The sequence below is a fragment of the Equus quagga genome, chromosome 9, assembly GCF_021613505.1.
Source record: "Equus quagga isolate Etosha38 chromosome 9, UCLA_HA_Equagga_1.0, whole genome shotgun sequence".
In the NCBI taxonomy this organism is placed as follows: domain Eukaryota; kingdom Metazoa; phylum Chordata; class Mammalia; order Perissodactyla; family Equidae; genus Equus; species Equus quagga.
Window position 1 is genome coordinate 28,542,074 of NC_060275.1, and position 14,193 is coordinate 28,556,266.

General features: G+C 49.6%; 1 protein-coding gene across 1 annotated transcript in view; it reads left to right on the forward strand.

Annotated features, from left to right (window-relative positions):
- The window catches only part of LOXHD1 (lipoxygenase homology PLAT domains 1), a 169,384-nt gene that overhangs the window by 88,167 nt on the left and 67,024 nt on the right, over window positions 1-14,193 (forward strand). The window contains exons 18-22 of the mRNA XM_046672168.1: window positions 1,145-1,305; window positions 3,620-4,094; window positions 4,586-4,740; window positions 6,433-6,566; window positions 13,749-13,918. Of these exons, the coding sequence (XP_046528124.1) occupies window positions 1,145-1,305; window positions 3,620-4,094; window positions 4,586-4,740; window positions 6,433-6,566; window positions 13,749-13,918 (1,095 nt within the window). The remainder of the gene's footprint in view (window positions 1-1,144; window positions 1,306-3,619; window positions 4,095-4,585; window positions 4,741-6,432; window positions 6,567-13,748; window positions 13,919-14,193) is intronic.

The window sequence follows — 14,193 nt, forward strand, 5'->3', positions numbered from 1 at the left end:
GAATTAGATGTTGGGCTTCCTCCAGTTTTCTTATCTTTTCACTGTCATTTGTCGTTTTGTTCTTGGGAAATTTCCTTTTTGTTCTTGAGACCTGTCCTTGACTTTATCCTTGCTGTGGAATATTTCATTTCAGCTATCACATGTTAATTTCCAATAGCTGGTTCTTGCTCTCTGAATGCTCATTTTTATCTATCCTAATTTTGTATAATCCTGGCTGCCTGCTGTTCTGAGAACCGAGGGAGGGAATGGGGTTGGAGGTTCTCTCCATCCAGAATGCCAGCTTTTACTGAATCCCCCTGTTGTCCACGTACTAGCCTACCCCTGCTGCCAGCTGAGCTTGGTATCTCTAGTTCAACTTCTTCAGGCTCTCAGCCGGTCCTCTAGTTTTCAGCCCTCAATTTCTCACATTGCTATAGTAATGGAAGATCCTCCATTTTGTTGAAAATCATAGTCTTAACTTGAAAAAAAAATCGTGATATTGCCTTATAGCATTACTGAGAGGGCAAGTCTTGTAAGAGTCACTTTGAAAAAATGTGGTCCCACAGTTCTGGAAGACATTTTGCTCTCCAGTGGGAAGTGCCCTCTGGTGGTGCATACTTGTAACACATTTCTACCCTCCAGTAGCCTGATAAAGTATTACTTCACCATACAGACAACTCTCTCTTATAGATGTATCTGCCGATGTCATCTGACAGGGGCACATATTTAAATGAAAATTATAATTTCAACCCTTTGTCCCTTACTGAAAATAAGGAAAAGAAACAAACACAGACTTCACTTCTTTTTGGCCCCTGGTGTCTGCCCAGGGGTAGGCACTCAACAGAGAGTGTCAGCTGTTGTACTGACTACTCCTCATTCCTGGTTCCAGAGGACACATGTGGCTCAGCGGATGACTGGGCCTTGGGTTTGATGATTGCTTGGGTTTGCCATTTCCACCACCTACTCAACTCCTCTAAGCCTCAGTCTGTCAACCTGCAAAGTGAGAATGATGGTACCTACATGATGTTGATGAGAGGATTAGATGAGATAATGCCTATGAAGCACCAGACACATGGTACAGGTGCGGGAAATGTTTGTTTTGTTGCTACCATTGCTATTGTTACTATTTCTAAATTTCCCATTTCTCCTCGACGGGCCTGCCCAGTGGTCCACTACGAGGTTGAGATCTGGACGGGGGATGTGGGCGGTGCAGGCACCACTGCCAGAGTCTACATGCAGATCTACGGTGAGGAAGGCAAGACAGAAGTGCTCTTCCTCTCCAGCCGCTCAAAAGTTTTTGACCGGGCCTCCAAGGACACGTTCCAGGTGTGTGTGGGTGAAACAGTGGGGGTGCCAACAGAGGGCCCAGTGGAAGCCTGAAAATGAGGGATCGGACTAGATCAGTGGTTCTCATCCCTGGCTTCTCATTAGAATTGCCTGGGGAGCTTTATGAAAAAGTGCTGCCTGGTCCATACCTGGATCAGTTAAACCAGAACCTCTATGGTGGGATGTGTTTTCAGGTATGCTTCTAAAAGCTCTACCAGTGAGCTAATATGCTGCCAATTCTGAGAACTGCTGGAGTAGATGATCCTAATTTAGCAAGATAAGGCTCCGCACTAGGCCCCTGGTTACCACATCCACTCCCAGCCTTGTGGCCTCTGATTCTACAGCTCCCTTGGCCCAAGGGCAGGGCTGTGCTTTCCAGGCAGGATACAGGGGGGCTTGGGGGTCTCCGGGCTGTGTGCTGAGTGCTCCACACTTCCCTGTGAGCAGAGGAGAAAAAAAGATGAGAATGTGAGCATGTTGTTGGTGGGAGAGCAGGATGCAAAGGTGATGCCCCTTGCGGGACACATGAATGTTCTCTAAGGGACACAAGTACGTGTGTGTGTGTGCATGTGTGTCTGAAGATATGTGTGTGCCAGGAGAATGTTCAGGCTGGGTGCTGTGTGTGTGTTTGTGTGTCACAAGCAGCTTGGCCCTCAGCAAAGAGTTGTAAGCCAGTGCTCTCAGAGAAGATCCTCAGAGTAGGGCCGGGATCACAGGGCTATGGAACATTAGCACTGTGGGGGGTCTCACTGAGTCCAGCTCCCTCATGACTGCTAGGGAGGCAGAGGCCCTAGCATTTCACCTCTCTGCCTCGGCTTCTTTATCAGTTCAAGTGTAGCTTTATAGTACCTGCCAGGCCTACTTCACCGTCCCTGGAAGGATCAAAATAGTCAATGTCAGGGAAAGTACTTAGGAAATTGTGAGTAGTCAAGGAACATGCAACAGAGGAGGGCATCTTCTCGATGCCAACCGACTGCATGGCTAGATGTGGTGGTGGATGCTGGGTAGACAGATGGGGGGAAAGGGGACAGCAAGCGGGTCTCCCTGGAGAGGTTGATGGCAGGGATGCTGTGACCTGGAAAATGCTGGAGAGGAGATCTAAATGTGCTGAAGTAGGGACTTCCCAGATCCAGAGCACATCCCCTAAGTAGCTGAGAAGAATAAATTCCCCTTTCCTGGGGGTCCTGGGCTCCACTTTGGCTGATAATTTTCTCACAAAGGTGGTTTTTGGCTGCATCGTAGCTTCATGAACAGAGTCAGAAGACCTGAGTTCTTGTCTAGGTCTGGACTCCAATGATGGGCCAATGAGCATCTTGTGGGACAGCCTTGGGCCTCAGTTTCCCTGTCACACAAGTGGGAGAAATGGTGGGACTGGTGTTGAGATGTGTCAAACACCCAGAAAGGGCCCAACAGCACGAGGAAGCCCTAAGAGTGGCCCGACCAGCAGGGACCCCACTCGAGCCCTCCCCTGAGCTCTGCACCTCACTGTGAGGCTCAGAATAGAGGGATAGACCAAAGGCCGAGGACTTGATCCTCTGAAGAAAAGCTAAACCCACCAACTTGAGGCAGCCGTGTGCTAGGTCCATGAAGGGGAGACACGAGCACGATTGATCCCTGCCCTTAGGAATTCCCATGTGAGTAGGGCAGAGATGAGCTCATGAGGACAAAGAGGGCATTCAGGACAGGCCAGGACCACGGCTAAGCTCTGGGATCCTCAGAGCTCTCGGGAAGGAAGGAGGCCATGTGCTGAGGGAGAGGTCGGGGGCATGAGAGAGATTTCTGTTTTGGAAAAATAATACTATTTTTTGGTTTATTACAAAAATGATGTGTGATTAATGCTGAAAAAATTTCAGAAAGAGAACACAGAAAAGCACAACCTAAAAAAAAAATCCTAATAATAAAGCTGAGGAATCTGAATGAATAGGTTTTAGTTAGCGGCAGAGGAGGGATAAAGGCATTCTTGGTGAGGGAACTGCATGAACAAAGATGTGGAAATAGGAGTAACAGGAATGAGTGTGATGCGTGTGATTAGTGTGTGCGTGTGTGTGTGTGAGAGAGAGAGAAACAGGAAGACCAGCTTGACCATCACAGAGGTTTAGATGGAAATAAGTTTGGGTGGAGGGAGGTACCAGCAAGAGTTCCTGGAACACCAGCCGAGAAACCGGACTGGGTGTGTAAGAGAGAGGGAGCCGGTGGGAGCGTCCGAGCTTGGGAGCCCCGAGCCTCTCCATCCTGCAGCCCCGTGCCTGGTTCTGCAGGGGAGGCAGGGAGGACACTGAGGGCTGCCCCAGCCACTGCCCTGTGATTTGCACAGCTGGAGGCGGCAGATGTGGGTGAGATCTTCAAGATTCGGCTTGGGCACACGGGCGAAGGCTTCGGGCCCAGCTGGTTCGTGGACACGGTGTGGCTGCGGCACCTGGTGGTGCGGGAGGCGGACCTCACGCCGGAGGAGGAGGCCCGGAGGAAGAAGGAGAAAGACAAACTGCGGCAGCTGCTCAAGAAGGAGCGGCTGAAGGCCAAGCTGCAGAGGAAGAAGAAGAAGAAGAAGAAAGGCAGTGACGAGGAGGACGAAGGGGAGGAGGAGGAGGAGTCCTCTTCGGAAGAGTCCTCGTCCGAAGAGGAGGAGGAGGAAACGGAGGAGGAGGAGGAGGAAGAGGAGGAGTTCGGGCCGGGGATGCAGGAGGTGATTGAGGAGTACAAGTTCGAAGCCCACCGCTGGCTGGCCCGGGGCAAGGAGGACAATGAACTTGTTGTGGAGCTGGTGCCGGCCGGCCAGCCGGGTCCTGAGCGTAAGCCTGAGGAGGGGTCGGACAGTCCCCTGAGGGGGCTCAGTGAACGGGGAGGGTGCCCAGCTCTCCTCTCATGTGGAGGCCCCATAGGTGGGCACCCATCATGGTTCCCAGATAGCTCTCCTGACCTGTGTCTGAAATGCCACCATGGATAGTTCTCTTGGTTTAGCACTGCTCTTGTCCTGAGGCTCTCCGGAGGAACTGACGACCTTAGGAGGAGCTCTGATAAAACTCACTATAACTCAACATTGGGGATATAAGGTAGGAGGGTTCCTGAGGGTGAATTTTGCCATGACTCTCAGCCTCTTGGGCTTCATGGAAAAGGAAAGTCTTGGGTAGGGAGGAGGGCAGGTTCAGTTCCGGTTAGGATAGATGTGGATGTGTTCATAGGTCCTTCCTGCTCCCACAGTCTGGTTGGATCCGAGAGGCTGAGCCTCAGGTCCACCCTGAGGCCCAGGTGTCCTCAATGCCACATCTTTCTGTGTCCCCAGCCAACACCTATGAGGTCCAAGTGATCACAGGGAATGTGCCCAAGGCCGGCACTGATGCCAATGTCTACCTGACCATCTATGGCGAGGAGTACGGGGACACGGGCGAGCGGCCTCTGAAGAAGTCGGACAAGTCCAACAAGTTTGAGCAGGGGCAGGTAGAGTGCGGGCTCTGGCCCTTGGGTGGGTGGTGGGCAGTCAGATGGAGGACATGAAGCCTCTGGTGATCTCCAGGGCAGCCCCACCCAGCCCAGCATCTTCTGTGTGTCCCGCAGTGTGCTTTGTCCAATTCCATCAGGTATAATGGAAGTATCTTCTCTGTAAGCACCAGCAATTTGTTGCGAGCATATAAGGAAGGCACAGGTCGGGCTCCAGCACTGTGGAGCCCACAGGAACTAAGCAGAGACAGTATCATAGTATTGGTAGCAGACGCTCAGGTGCTGAGTGGAGCAGAGGTTCAAGGAGGAAGTGCTCACCATAAGATGGCGCTTTGGGGAAAACTTGGGGAGGAAAGATGTAACCTGCGCCTTGGCGGATGAGTATGGTATAGATGTCTAAAGATGACAGTGAGAAGTGTTTGCTGAAGACAGGACCACTTGACAAAGATGTGGAGGTGGAGATGTGGAAGGACGTTCAAGGACAGGGAGTCTTCCTGCTGCTCTGTGGTTAATGCTGAGCCATGGTGGGTGCTGCCTCTGGGAAGCTTGATGAGACCAGTTTAGGGGATGGGGAGGAATGAGAGCCTTGAAAGACAGGCTGAGGAGCACCCTGATGCAGTGGGAACCACGAAGGCTTTCGAGCATTCAAAGAAACGCACTCATCTCCCTCTTCTGGGTGTGGTGGGAAAAGCACGGAAAATACAGCTGTCCCCTCTGTCCTTTGAGATTTTACATAGCCTCTCGCCAGAAGACTTCCCCTATCTCACCTTTCCCATTCCTGCCCCCATCCCAAAGCCAGGTTCCCTCATTAACACAGAGGAAGAAAAGAAATAAACTAAATCCATTAAAATACTTCTGGGCTTGTGGCTTGGTTTATTTCAGAGGCCTCCTCCTTTTTCTTTCAACACTCCCTTCCCATGACACGAGGATCAGGGTTTATTTCTGTGTTTCAGAACTTTCCTTTAAAATTTATAGCCACTATGATCCTGGATTGGAAGAAAATTGCTATAGAGGAGAGAACTGGTACAATTGATGAAATTTGAATATGGACTCTATGTTAGATAATAATATTGTGTCAATGTCAACTTTCCGGAATTTGGTAATGATACTGTAATTATACGAGATGTGCTTATTGGTAGGAAATCTATGCTATAGAATTTAGGGGTGAAGGATCATGGTGTCTGCTATTTACTTTCAAATGATTCAGAAAAAAATAGAGAAAGAGCAAGAAAGAGGAAGGTGGAGGGGACGCAAATGTGGAAAATATGTGGAGAATCTACGCATTGGCTCATGGCAGGTTGTGGGTGAAAGAGATTATGCACACGCAGCACAGGGTCTCAGCAGACACCCAAGCATTAGGCTGTACACACACACATACATACACACCACACAACACAAATGTGGGCGTCCAGCCAACTTGTCTTCTCTGACCCTCTCTCTTGGTCACCTTGGCCCTCCCAGTCCACCCCCCCTTCACAGTGAGAGTGAGAAGACCCCCTAGCGGAGGCAGGTTAAAAAACAGTAGCTTAGACCAAACACCAGACAACTGACTGCATTTCCCATCCTGCCCACACACCCCCACCCCGACCTCGATAGTTTGGGTCTTACACTTGCTGGCTTCAGGGAGGGTGAAGCTGATGGCTAGCTGGGGAGGGCTGCCATCCCTCTGAGTGCTACCCTGGTCCTTCCTAGACAGACACCTTCACCATCTACGCCATTGACCTGGGGGCCCTGACCAAGATTCGGATTCGCCACGACAACTCGGGCAACAGACCAGGCTGGTTCCTGGATAGGATAGACATCACCGACATGAACAATGAGATCACGTGAGTGCAGCTGGATGGGAGGGAGGGAAGGCCATGCCTGCCTCTAAGATAGTCCTGGAAAGAGGGCTGGGGGGGGGTGGCTGTGATGTCTGCCATGGTCAGAGAGGGTTTGGCCCATGTAGGTGGCTGGGTGGGCATTGCTCACCTCCCTTCTCCCTCATTGGGAAGCTCCCTGGAGCCACTTGCCCTGTCAGGTGACAGTCTGGTAAAAACGTCCAATCCAGTCACCGAGGTCCGGCAATTCAGAAAGTCGGGTTTTCTGTCCCCGCCAGACCTTCACTGGCCCAGTCTCCATGTCTAGACTTAGTCACCCATGAGTCTTTCCATGTGTAAAGCGACTTCCAGTACATTGTTTCAGTGTTCTAGACCAGGGGTAGGCAAACCTTTTCCATAAAGGCCAGATAGGAAATATTTGTGGCTTTGGAGGCCATTTGGTCTCTGTCTTGACTACTCTACTTTGCCTTTGCAGCAGGAAAGCAGCCACAGGTGATATCTAAATGAATGGATGTGGCTGTGTTCCAACAAAACGTTATTTATGGACGCTGAAACTTGAATTTCATGTAACTTTCACAGGTCACAGAATATTATTATTCTTTAGATTTTTTTCAGCCATTTAAAAATGTAAAGTCCATGCGTAGCTTGTGGGATGTACATAAGCAGGTGGCGGGTCAGTTTTTCTGGCCCCTCCTCGAGATTCACAGCGACCATCGTGAACTAGGTGGGGAAACGGGTATTGCCCTCCTGAGAGCTGGAGGAACCACGCCCCTGGGAGGTGAAGCCGCAGCCCCAGAGCCAAACTGTGCCAGACCCAGACCCAGAACCCCAGACCATCAATGATAAATCTGATGTGTTTCCACTATGAGACCACATTGCCTCTTGGGCAAAAGGAGCCAAAGGAGAGTAGACATGAAAGAAGTCCCTGAGATGTGGTGGGGAGGGGCCAACGGAGGCAGAGAGGGAAGCAGGCAAGATCCTGAGTGGGTCGTGCAGCTGCTGAGGGCCTGCCAGTGCCTGGAATGTGGTGAGCACCCAGTAAATAAATATTGGTTAATCAGACAAGTTCTTGGCCCGCAGCCTGGTGTCTCTTGGAGCATGCCCCCTTCTTGGGGGCTCACCCCGTCTCCCACCTCCACCCTGCCCCACCAACCCAAAAGATTGCTCCAGATGGGGAGACGGAGGCACAGCTCACACACAGCCTGATGTCATGGATTTCCGTGAGGTCATTGTGACGGCGTACCCCATGGCTGGAACCAGGGTCCTGACCTGGGGTAGATCCGCTGCTAAAAATTCACCAGGACGCCCTGCACAAGTTGCTCCACCTTCATGAGCTTTCATTTGCTCTTCTGATAAATGGGCTTAATGATGCCTGACCAACTTACTTCTCAAGGTGCTCTGAGAATCTAAGGCATTTAAGCTTGAAAAGGATAAAATACTGCAAAAAACGTGAGGACAGCCACACACTGTGAACATTCCTAGCTTCCCCTTGCAGCTCGGTTAGGGTCAGTTAATTCTGTCCCATCGATTTGGCATTTCTGGGCCAGCCCAACAATTTTTAAATTATTGTAGCTTTATAATCTATTTTAATATCTGTCAGTACTTTTCTTCTTTCATTATTCTTTAAAAATATTAGCTATTCTTGCCTTTGCAACTCAAGACATTAAGTGATTTAAAAAAATATCTTATTGGAATGTTGATTATTTCATTAAATGTATGCGTGGAGAATTGCATGTTTAGAACATTAAGTGCTACCCTCTAGGTACATATTTCCATTTATCCAAGCGTTCCTTTAGGTATCTCAGTAATGTTTACAATTTTCTACACATTGCTGCTACACATTCTTGTTAAGTTTATGCCCAAGTATTTTTTATTTTTATTACTCTTGTGAATGGAATCTTCTAGTTACTCGTCTCTCTTCTTCCCCTCCCTTTCCCTTTTTCCTTCCTTCCTCCACTCCTTGCTCCCTCACCTCCTCCTCTTCCTTTCTTGTTGGTGTTGTGCATTTACACGTCTTTGTTGAAGCAGCAGTTAAGGGCTCTGTGATGAGCTGGCTCCAACCACTTACAAGCCGAGAGTGACTCTGAGCGAAACCTGCTCCGGGAGATAGGCAAAATTACGGACGTTCAGAGGAAACAATCAGAGTAGTGAATCTCCTCTCTCTCTCTCTTTCTCTATCTCAGAGATGCCACCTTCCCAACAGTGCTTGGGCCCTTCCAGAACCTTTATTAGCTCAGGAATAAGGCCTTGGCAGCCAAAAGGATAAGCGAACTCGGACTTCTCCCTGGACTGCCCTGGCCCAGTCACCTGCCTCGAGCAAGCTGGACGTCCTCGACTCCTCTCTGCCTCTCATGCTCCACTCCCAATCCACTGGCTGGTTCTTTTTTCAGGAAAGCAAGTCAGACTCTATCTCCCCATCTTCCCCAGCCCCTGGTCAAAGCCTCCTCACTGATCCCTCTGCTTCACCCGGGCCCTCCTACTGTCTACAGCAGTCCAGACCTCAAGGTGGTGTCCCTCCTCTGCTCAACAACCTGCAAAGTCTCCAGTTTCACTCAGAGTAAAGCCAGAGCACTTCCAGTGGCCTGCCCCCCGCCCCTTCCTTATCGCTTACTCCTGGTCTCCCTCTTGCTCACTCCATGCTATTCCTGGAACCCAACAGACATGGTCCCACATCAAGGCCTTTGCATCTGCTGTTCCCTCTCCCTGGCACTTCCTCCCCCAATGGTTCATGTTTCCTCCAGGTAGGTCTCTGCTCAGGCTTCTGTGGCCTTGGGAAAGTTACTTTATCTATCCAAGTCACTTGAGAACATATCCAAGCTCGTGACTGGCTGGATTTCATGGCAAGGACTTCCGGAGGCTGAGAGGCAAGACAGAGAGAAGGAGAGAGAAAGACAGAGGGAAGGAGTAGGGAGATTCCAGCAGGGGTCAGGCACCTATGGGAGATGCTTTCCTGAGAAGATGGGCTTGGGAGAGTATGTGACACCCTGGAGGCCCTGCCACCCACTTTAAGGTCACCCAGGGAGCGCTTAGAGTGGTCCAGGAGCTATGATGTCTGGAGATGGATAGCACTCTCAGCAGGACCACTCCCAACCCTTGTGGCCTCCAAGACTGCTCTGGAGAGCAGCTAAGCCTGAGCTGGAAATACCAGGAGAAGGGGATGAGGGGTGGGAAGGTGGCACAGAAGGTTTATTGATCTGCAATTTAATCACCAAGAAAGAGAATACTCTTTTTTTTTCAAGTAGAGAGTACTTGGCGTCCTTTATAGGAATCCCAAACTGGCAGGAGGTGATCAAGATGATGCAGAAAAGCCTTTTTAATGGTGGTTTGCAGTTTATCCTGCCTCCTCTAGCCTGAGAGGACCACCCCTTGGCCACTCTGAAAAGATGACAGTTTAAAAAAGTGTCACATAGATTTTCATGTTGACAGATACATCATGTTTAGAACGAGGAGATGCTGGTCCTCTCTGCTCTCCTCTGCTCTGCTCAGACAATTCCTGGTTTGGCTTTAGTCTCCACATTCTAGGGGGAATGTTAGGGGCAAAAAAATGCATCTTCAAGAAGGAATGATGGCTCGTTAAGAAGCGTAGGTGTTATTGTAGGAATTTTGAAGGAGGAAATGAGGATGTTTCACCTGGAGAGGAGACAACGCCTTTCAATTCTGTTGATATTTATGGATACCTATGTATGCCAGGGACTGTGGACATAGCAATGAGCAAGGAGACCCTGAGCTCATGGGCTTATGGTTTGCCTGGCAGGGGAGACAGATAATTAAATATACACTTCCTGGGCAACTTCTTCCACTTTCATCACTTCAGTGACCATTTATTTGAGAATATTTGCCATATTGATGTCTCAAGTTGTATCTGTCAGAATAGGCTAGGTTCTGGTAAGTAACAAACAGCCCTACAAAGTCAGTGGCCTAACACAACAGAAGCTTATTTCTTGCTCATACTACACATCCAATGCTGGGCATCAGGGGACTTTGCTCAATATGATCACTCAGGAACCCAGAGTGATGGAGGCTTTTCATCAACGGATGCTTCCATGGTCATCCTTGTATTGGAAAGAGATGTGACTGGCCATGCACTTGCTCTTAAAGATCCCTTATAGCCAAGAGATTCTAAATACATCATCAAGGGACTTAAAAACTCTAAGTCCTTCAATAACCAAAACTCTAAGCCTCTAATGTTGGGGTTTCACAACACATGGCAGAAATGGTGGGATATTTGGGGGTATATGGTCTGGAATTAGTACATCTTTGTTGAGTCATCTGCTCATTGGCTCTGCTGCTTTCTCACCCCTTCCACATCCATTGACTTGTTGATTAAATGAGGCTATGCCCCGTCTTCCTTTCTCTTTTAATACTCTAGCTGCATTTCTGATCTGCAATATAATAGAATGCTCTCACTTTCAAAGAGGAAGAGGCAAATGCCACACAAGTTAGGAATGTATTTGGCATCCTGAGGTCTGTCCACATTCAGTCTGACACTCTATGCTTTCTCCACCTCTGTTCTCAGCCCCAAGACATAGATTCCTGCTCTGACTGATGGCTTGTGGGGGGGGGGGGTCCCCTAAGATCCAGAATCATTGAAGACAGATGCTATCCTTGAATTCCATTACATTGGGCAAACATGTTGCGTGGGCCTTCCAGGGAGGGTTGAACAAAAACATTATCAGAACTTTTCCCCTTAAGTTTCACCCAGCAAGGAGTTCTCTGGAACCCCTCACTCCTCCAGGGAGCTTGGGGGTCACAGAACGTTGAGACAGAAAAAACCTTACAGATGACTTTACCCAGCCTTCTTGGTCAGGAGACTTGGGGCCTAGGGGCCACGCAGCACTTTAGGGGAAGAGTAGGGACACAAACCCAAAGTTCCTGAGTTCCAGACCCGTGCTGTTGCTGCCACACACTCTACCAGCATCACCAGGTGACTTAGACCTGATGTGGTCCAGCCTTTAGTCCATGCACAAAGTGGGAAAGTCCGTTCAAAACTAAGTACAGTTTACAACATCCAATTTTGCAGTCTGCTCATTCAATTCTTACTTCCAAGTGAAACGTGTACTTGTAGCAGTCCCAAGCTTTGTTTCAACGTTCCCTTTAAACCTCCAGCTCCCCCAAGTCCTGGCTCCTTCCTCCCATTGCCCCTGTTTAAGCAGAGGGGCAAACACATCCGGTCAGAACAACTGCACGCCTCTCTCCTCCTTTGCTCCCTAAATATTCCTGCCTACTCCCCTGCCCAGGACCCTGAGACCTGCTTGAGCAGGATTTCTTTCTGTGGGACGAAGGGGCAGCGGTCAGTAGCCCAACCTTCTGTGAGTGCCTGTTGGCGCCTCGAGGACCGAGGCTAGCGCCCAGCACTCAGACCAGTCCTGGCGCCCGCTCTGGTTCGCCCCACGCAGGGAGCTGGATGCGCGGATGCCGCAGCTGTGTGCGAGCTGATGGACTTCAATGTCGCAGTTCTGCAATCTCAGGGACAGCGGGGCTGGCGCTCCAGGAAAGCCAGCCCGATTCCCTGAGCGCATGCGTTCTTCGCGGGTGTGGGAGGGCTTACGGCTCCCCCTTTTTGTCTTTCTGGCTGTTTCTGTGCCCCGATGTAAGTCTCCGTGGATCTTTCTTCGTGCGTCTCTCTCCCTCTGTCCTTGTTCTCCGACTTCCCACACACTCATTGTCTCTGCCTCAACCCTACTCCTTTATTTCTGTCTCTTTCCCTTAATTGGCCATAATTTAGAGCTAAAGCCTATTATTCATAAGTTATTTGGTTGAATAAAAGTTTAACTTTCCCATTCATACATTTAAAGGCTGAGAAGTGGAACAATATACATTTTTCACTTAAACACTAATTTATTCACAATTTAGTCTATGTTGTCCTAGGTTGAGTTCCTCTCACCCTTTAGGTCCACGTCCGGCAATAAAAAATTGCCAGCTCCGCACCCCATCCGAGCCCACGGGCTGAGGCAGCGCTCTCTGGTTCTGCTCCTCTAACATGTCGACCTTGGGAGTCACTGAGGACTGCAGGAGAATGTGGGGCTCAGACAGAGAAGAGACCCTCAGGCTACACTGCTCCCACCCCTCCGGACTTTGACCAGTCCCTGAATGCATCTTATGCATCTGGACAGCGATAGGGGAGGGGCACACACCGGGTGGAATGCCCCGGTTTAGAGATGGGCTGTGGTCTCAGACCCTCTGAGTTGTTCTGGGAGCTTGGGGTCCAAGGGGAATAGTCCAGCCCACAGCCTACGGAGTTCCCAGGCATGCGCTGAGGAGAAAGAACGGGAAATACAGATAGTAATAGCAACAATAGAGTCAGCAAATTCTTACTGAGAGCCAGGCATTTTTATAAGCACTTTAAATGTTTAGCTAATGTAACTTTTACAACAGCCTATAAAACAGGCAATATTATCCTCACTTTACAGAACAGTAAACTGAAGTACAGAATAGGGTTGCCAGATAAAATATAGCCAATTAAATTTGAATTTCAGATAAGCAACAAATAACGTTTTAGTATAAATATATCCCAAATACTGGAGAGGCCACACTTACACTAAAACAGTATTCATTGCTTATCTAATATTAAATTTAACTGGAAGACCTGTGATTTTATTGGCTAAATCTGGCAATGCGAACTCAGAGAGGTAAAGAAATTTATTCAAGGTTGCATGACTATGCTAAGTGGGAGAGCCAGGAGTCACTTGGATCTCCCTTCCCTCGATGGCCCCGGCTGTCTTCTGTGTAGGCCACTTAGTCATACTCTTTGTACCTTCCAGAAGCTTGACGTCAAAATCCATTAGTTCCACACTTAGGTATTGAACACCTACAACACTCTTTGTTAAAGTAGATCTGGCTGACAGATTAATGCCAGAAAAGACTAGAACAGTCCCCAGACGCCCCTCTTCTTCCAGACACCTCCAATATGACCCTGATTGAGGGTCTGCTATGCTCCAGACACCACCACGTAGCCATTTTCAGTGGGCTATCTGAGGACCATGTCCCCCTGTTTGTTGTCTCCTCTAGGAAAGGGACTCTCGTGGGGTGATGCCCAGGCTGGGTAGAATTGGAGGGCAATGCTATGAGGGCCGGGGCTTGGGCAGGGGAGGGTTTGAGCCCCACCAGGGCCTCTCATTTCATGGCCCATGACTGCTCCTTCATGAGACCGTCCCAAGGAGACATTTCCACCTTTCCTCATTCCCACAGGTACTACTTTCCGTGCCAACGCTGGCTGGCGGTGGAGGAGGATGATGGCCAGCTATCCAGGGAGCTGTTGCCAGTGGATGAGTCCTATGTGCTGCCACCGAGCGAGGACGAGGAGGGTGGGGGAGGTGGTGACAGCAAGCCCCTCGACAGCCTGGCCCTGGAGCAGAAAGGTTTCCTAAACTAAGGGCTGATTTCTTCCTTCCAGTGTCCCCCCCCCCCGCCTCTCCCCCATCCTAGGCCTCCACCTTCATGCCCTCCTCCGTGAGCTCTGGGCACTTCCTCCTCTGGCATTCTATCTATACTGCTGTCTCATTCCTCCATGGCAAGAATGGGGAGATGAGGGGGCATATTCCCATGGAGTTGTTGTCTGGAATGGAATGGAATAGAATAAAGTAGAGTAGAATAGAATAGAATAGAATAGAATAGAATAGAATAGAATAGAATA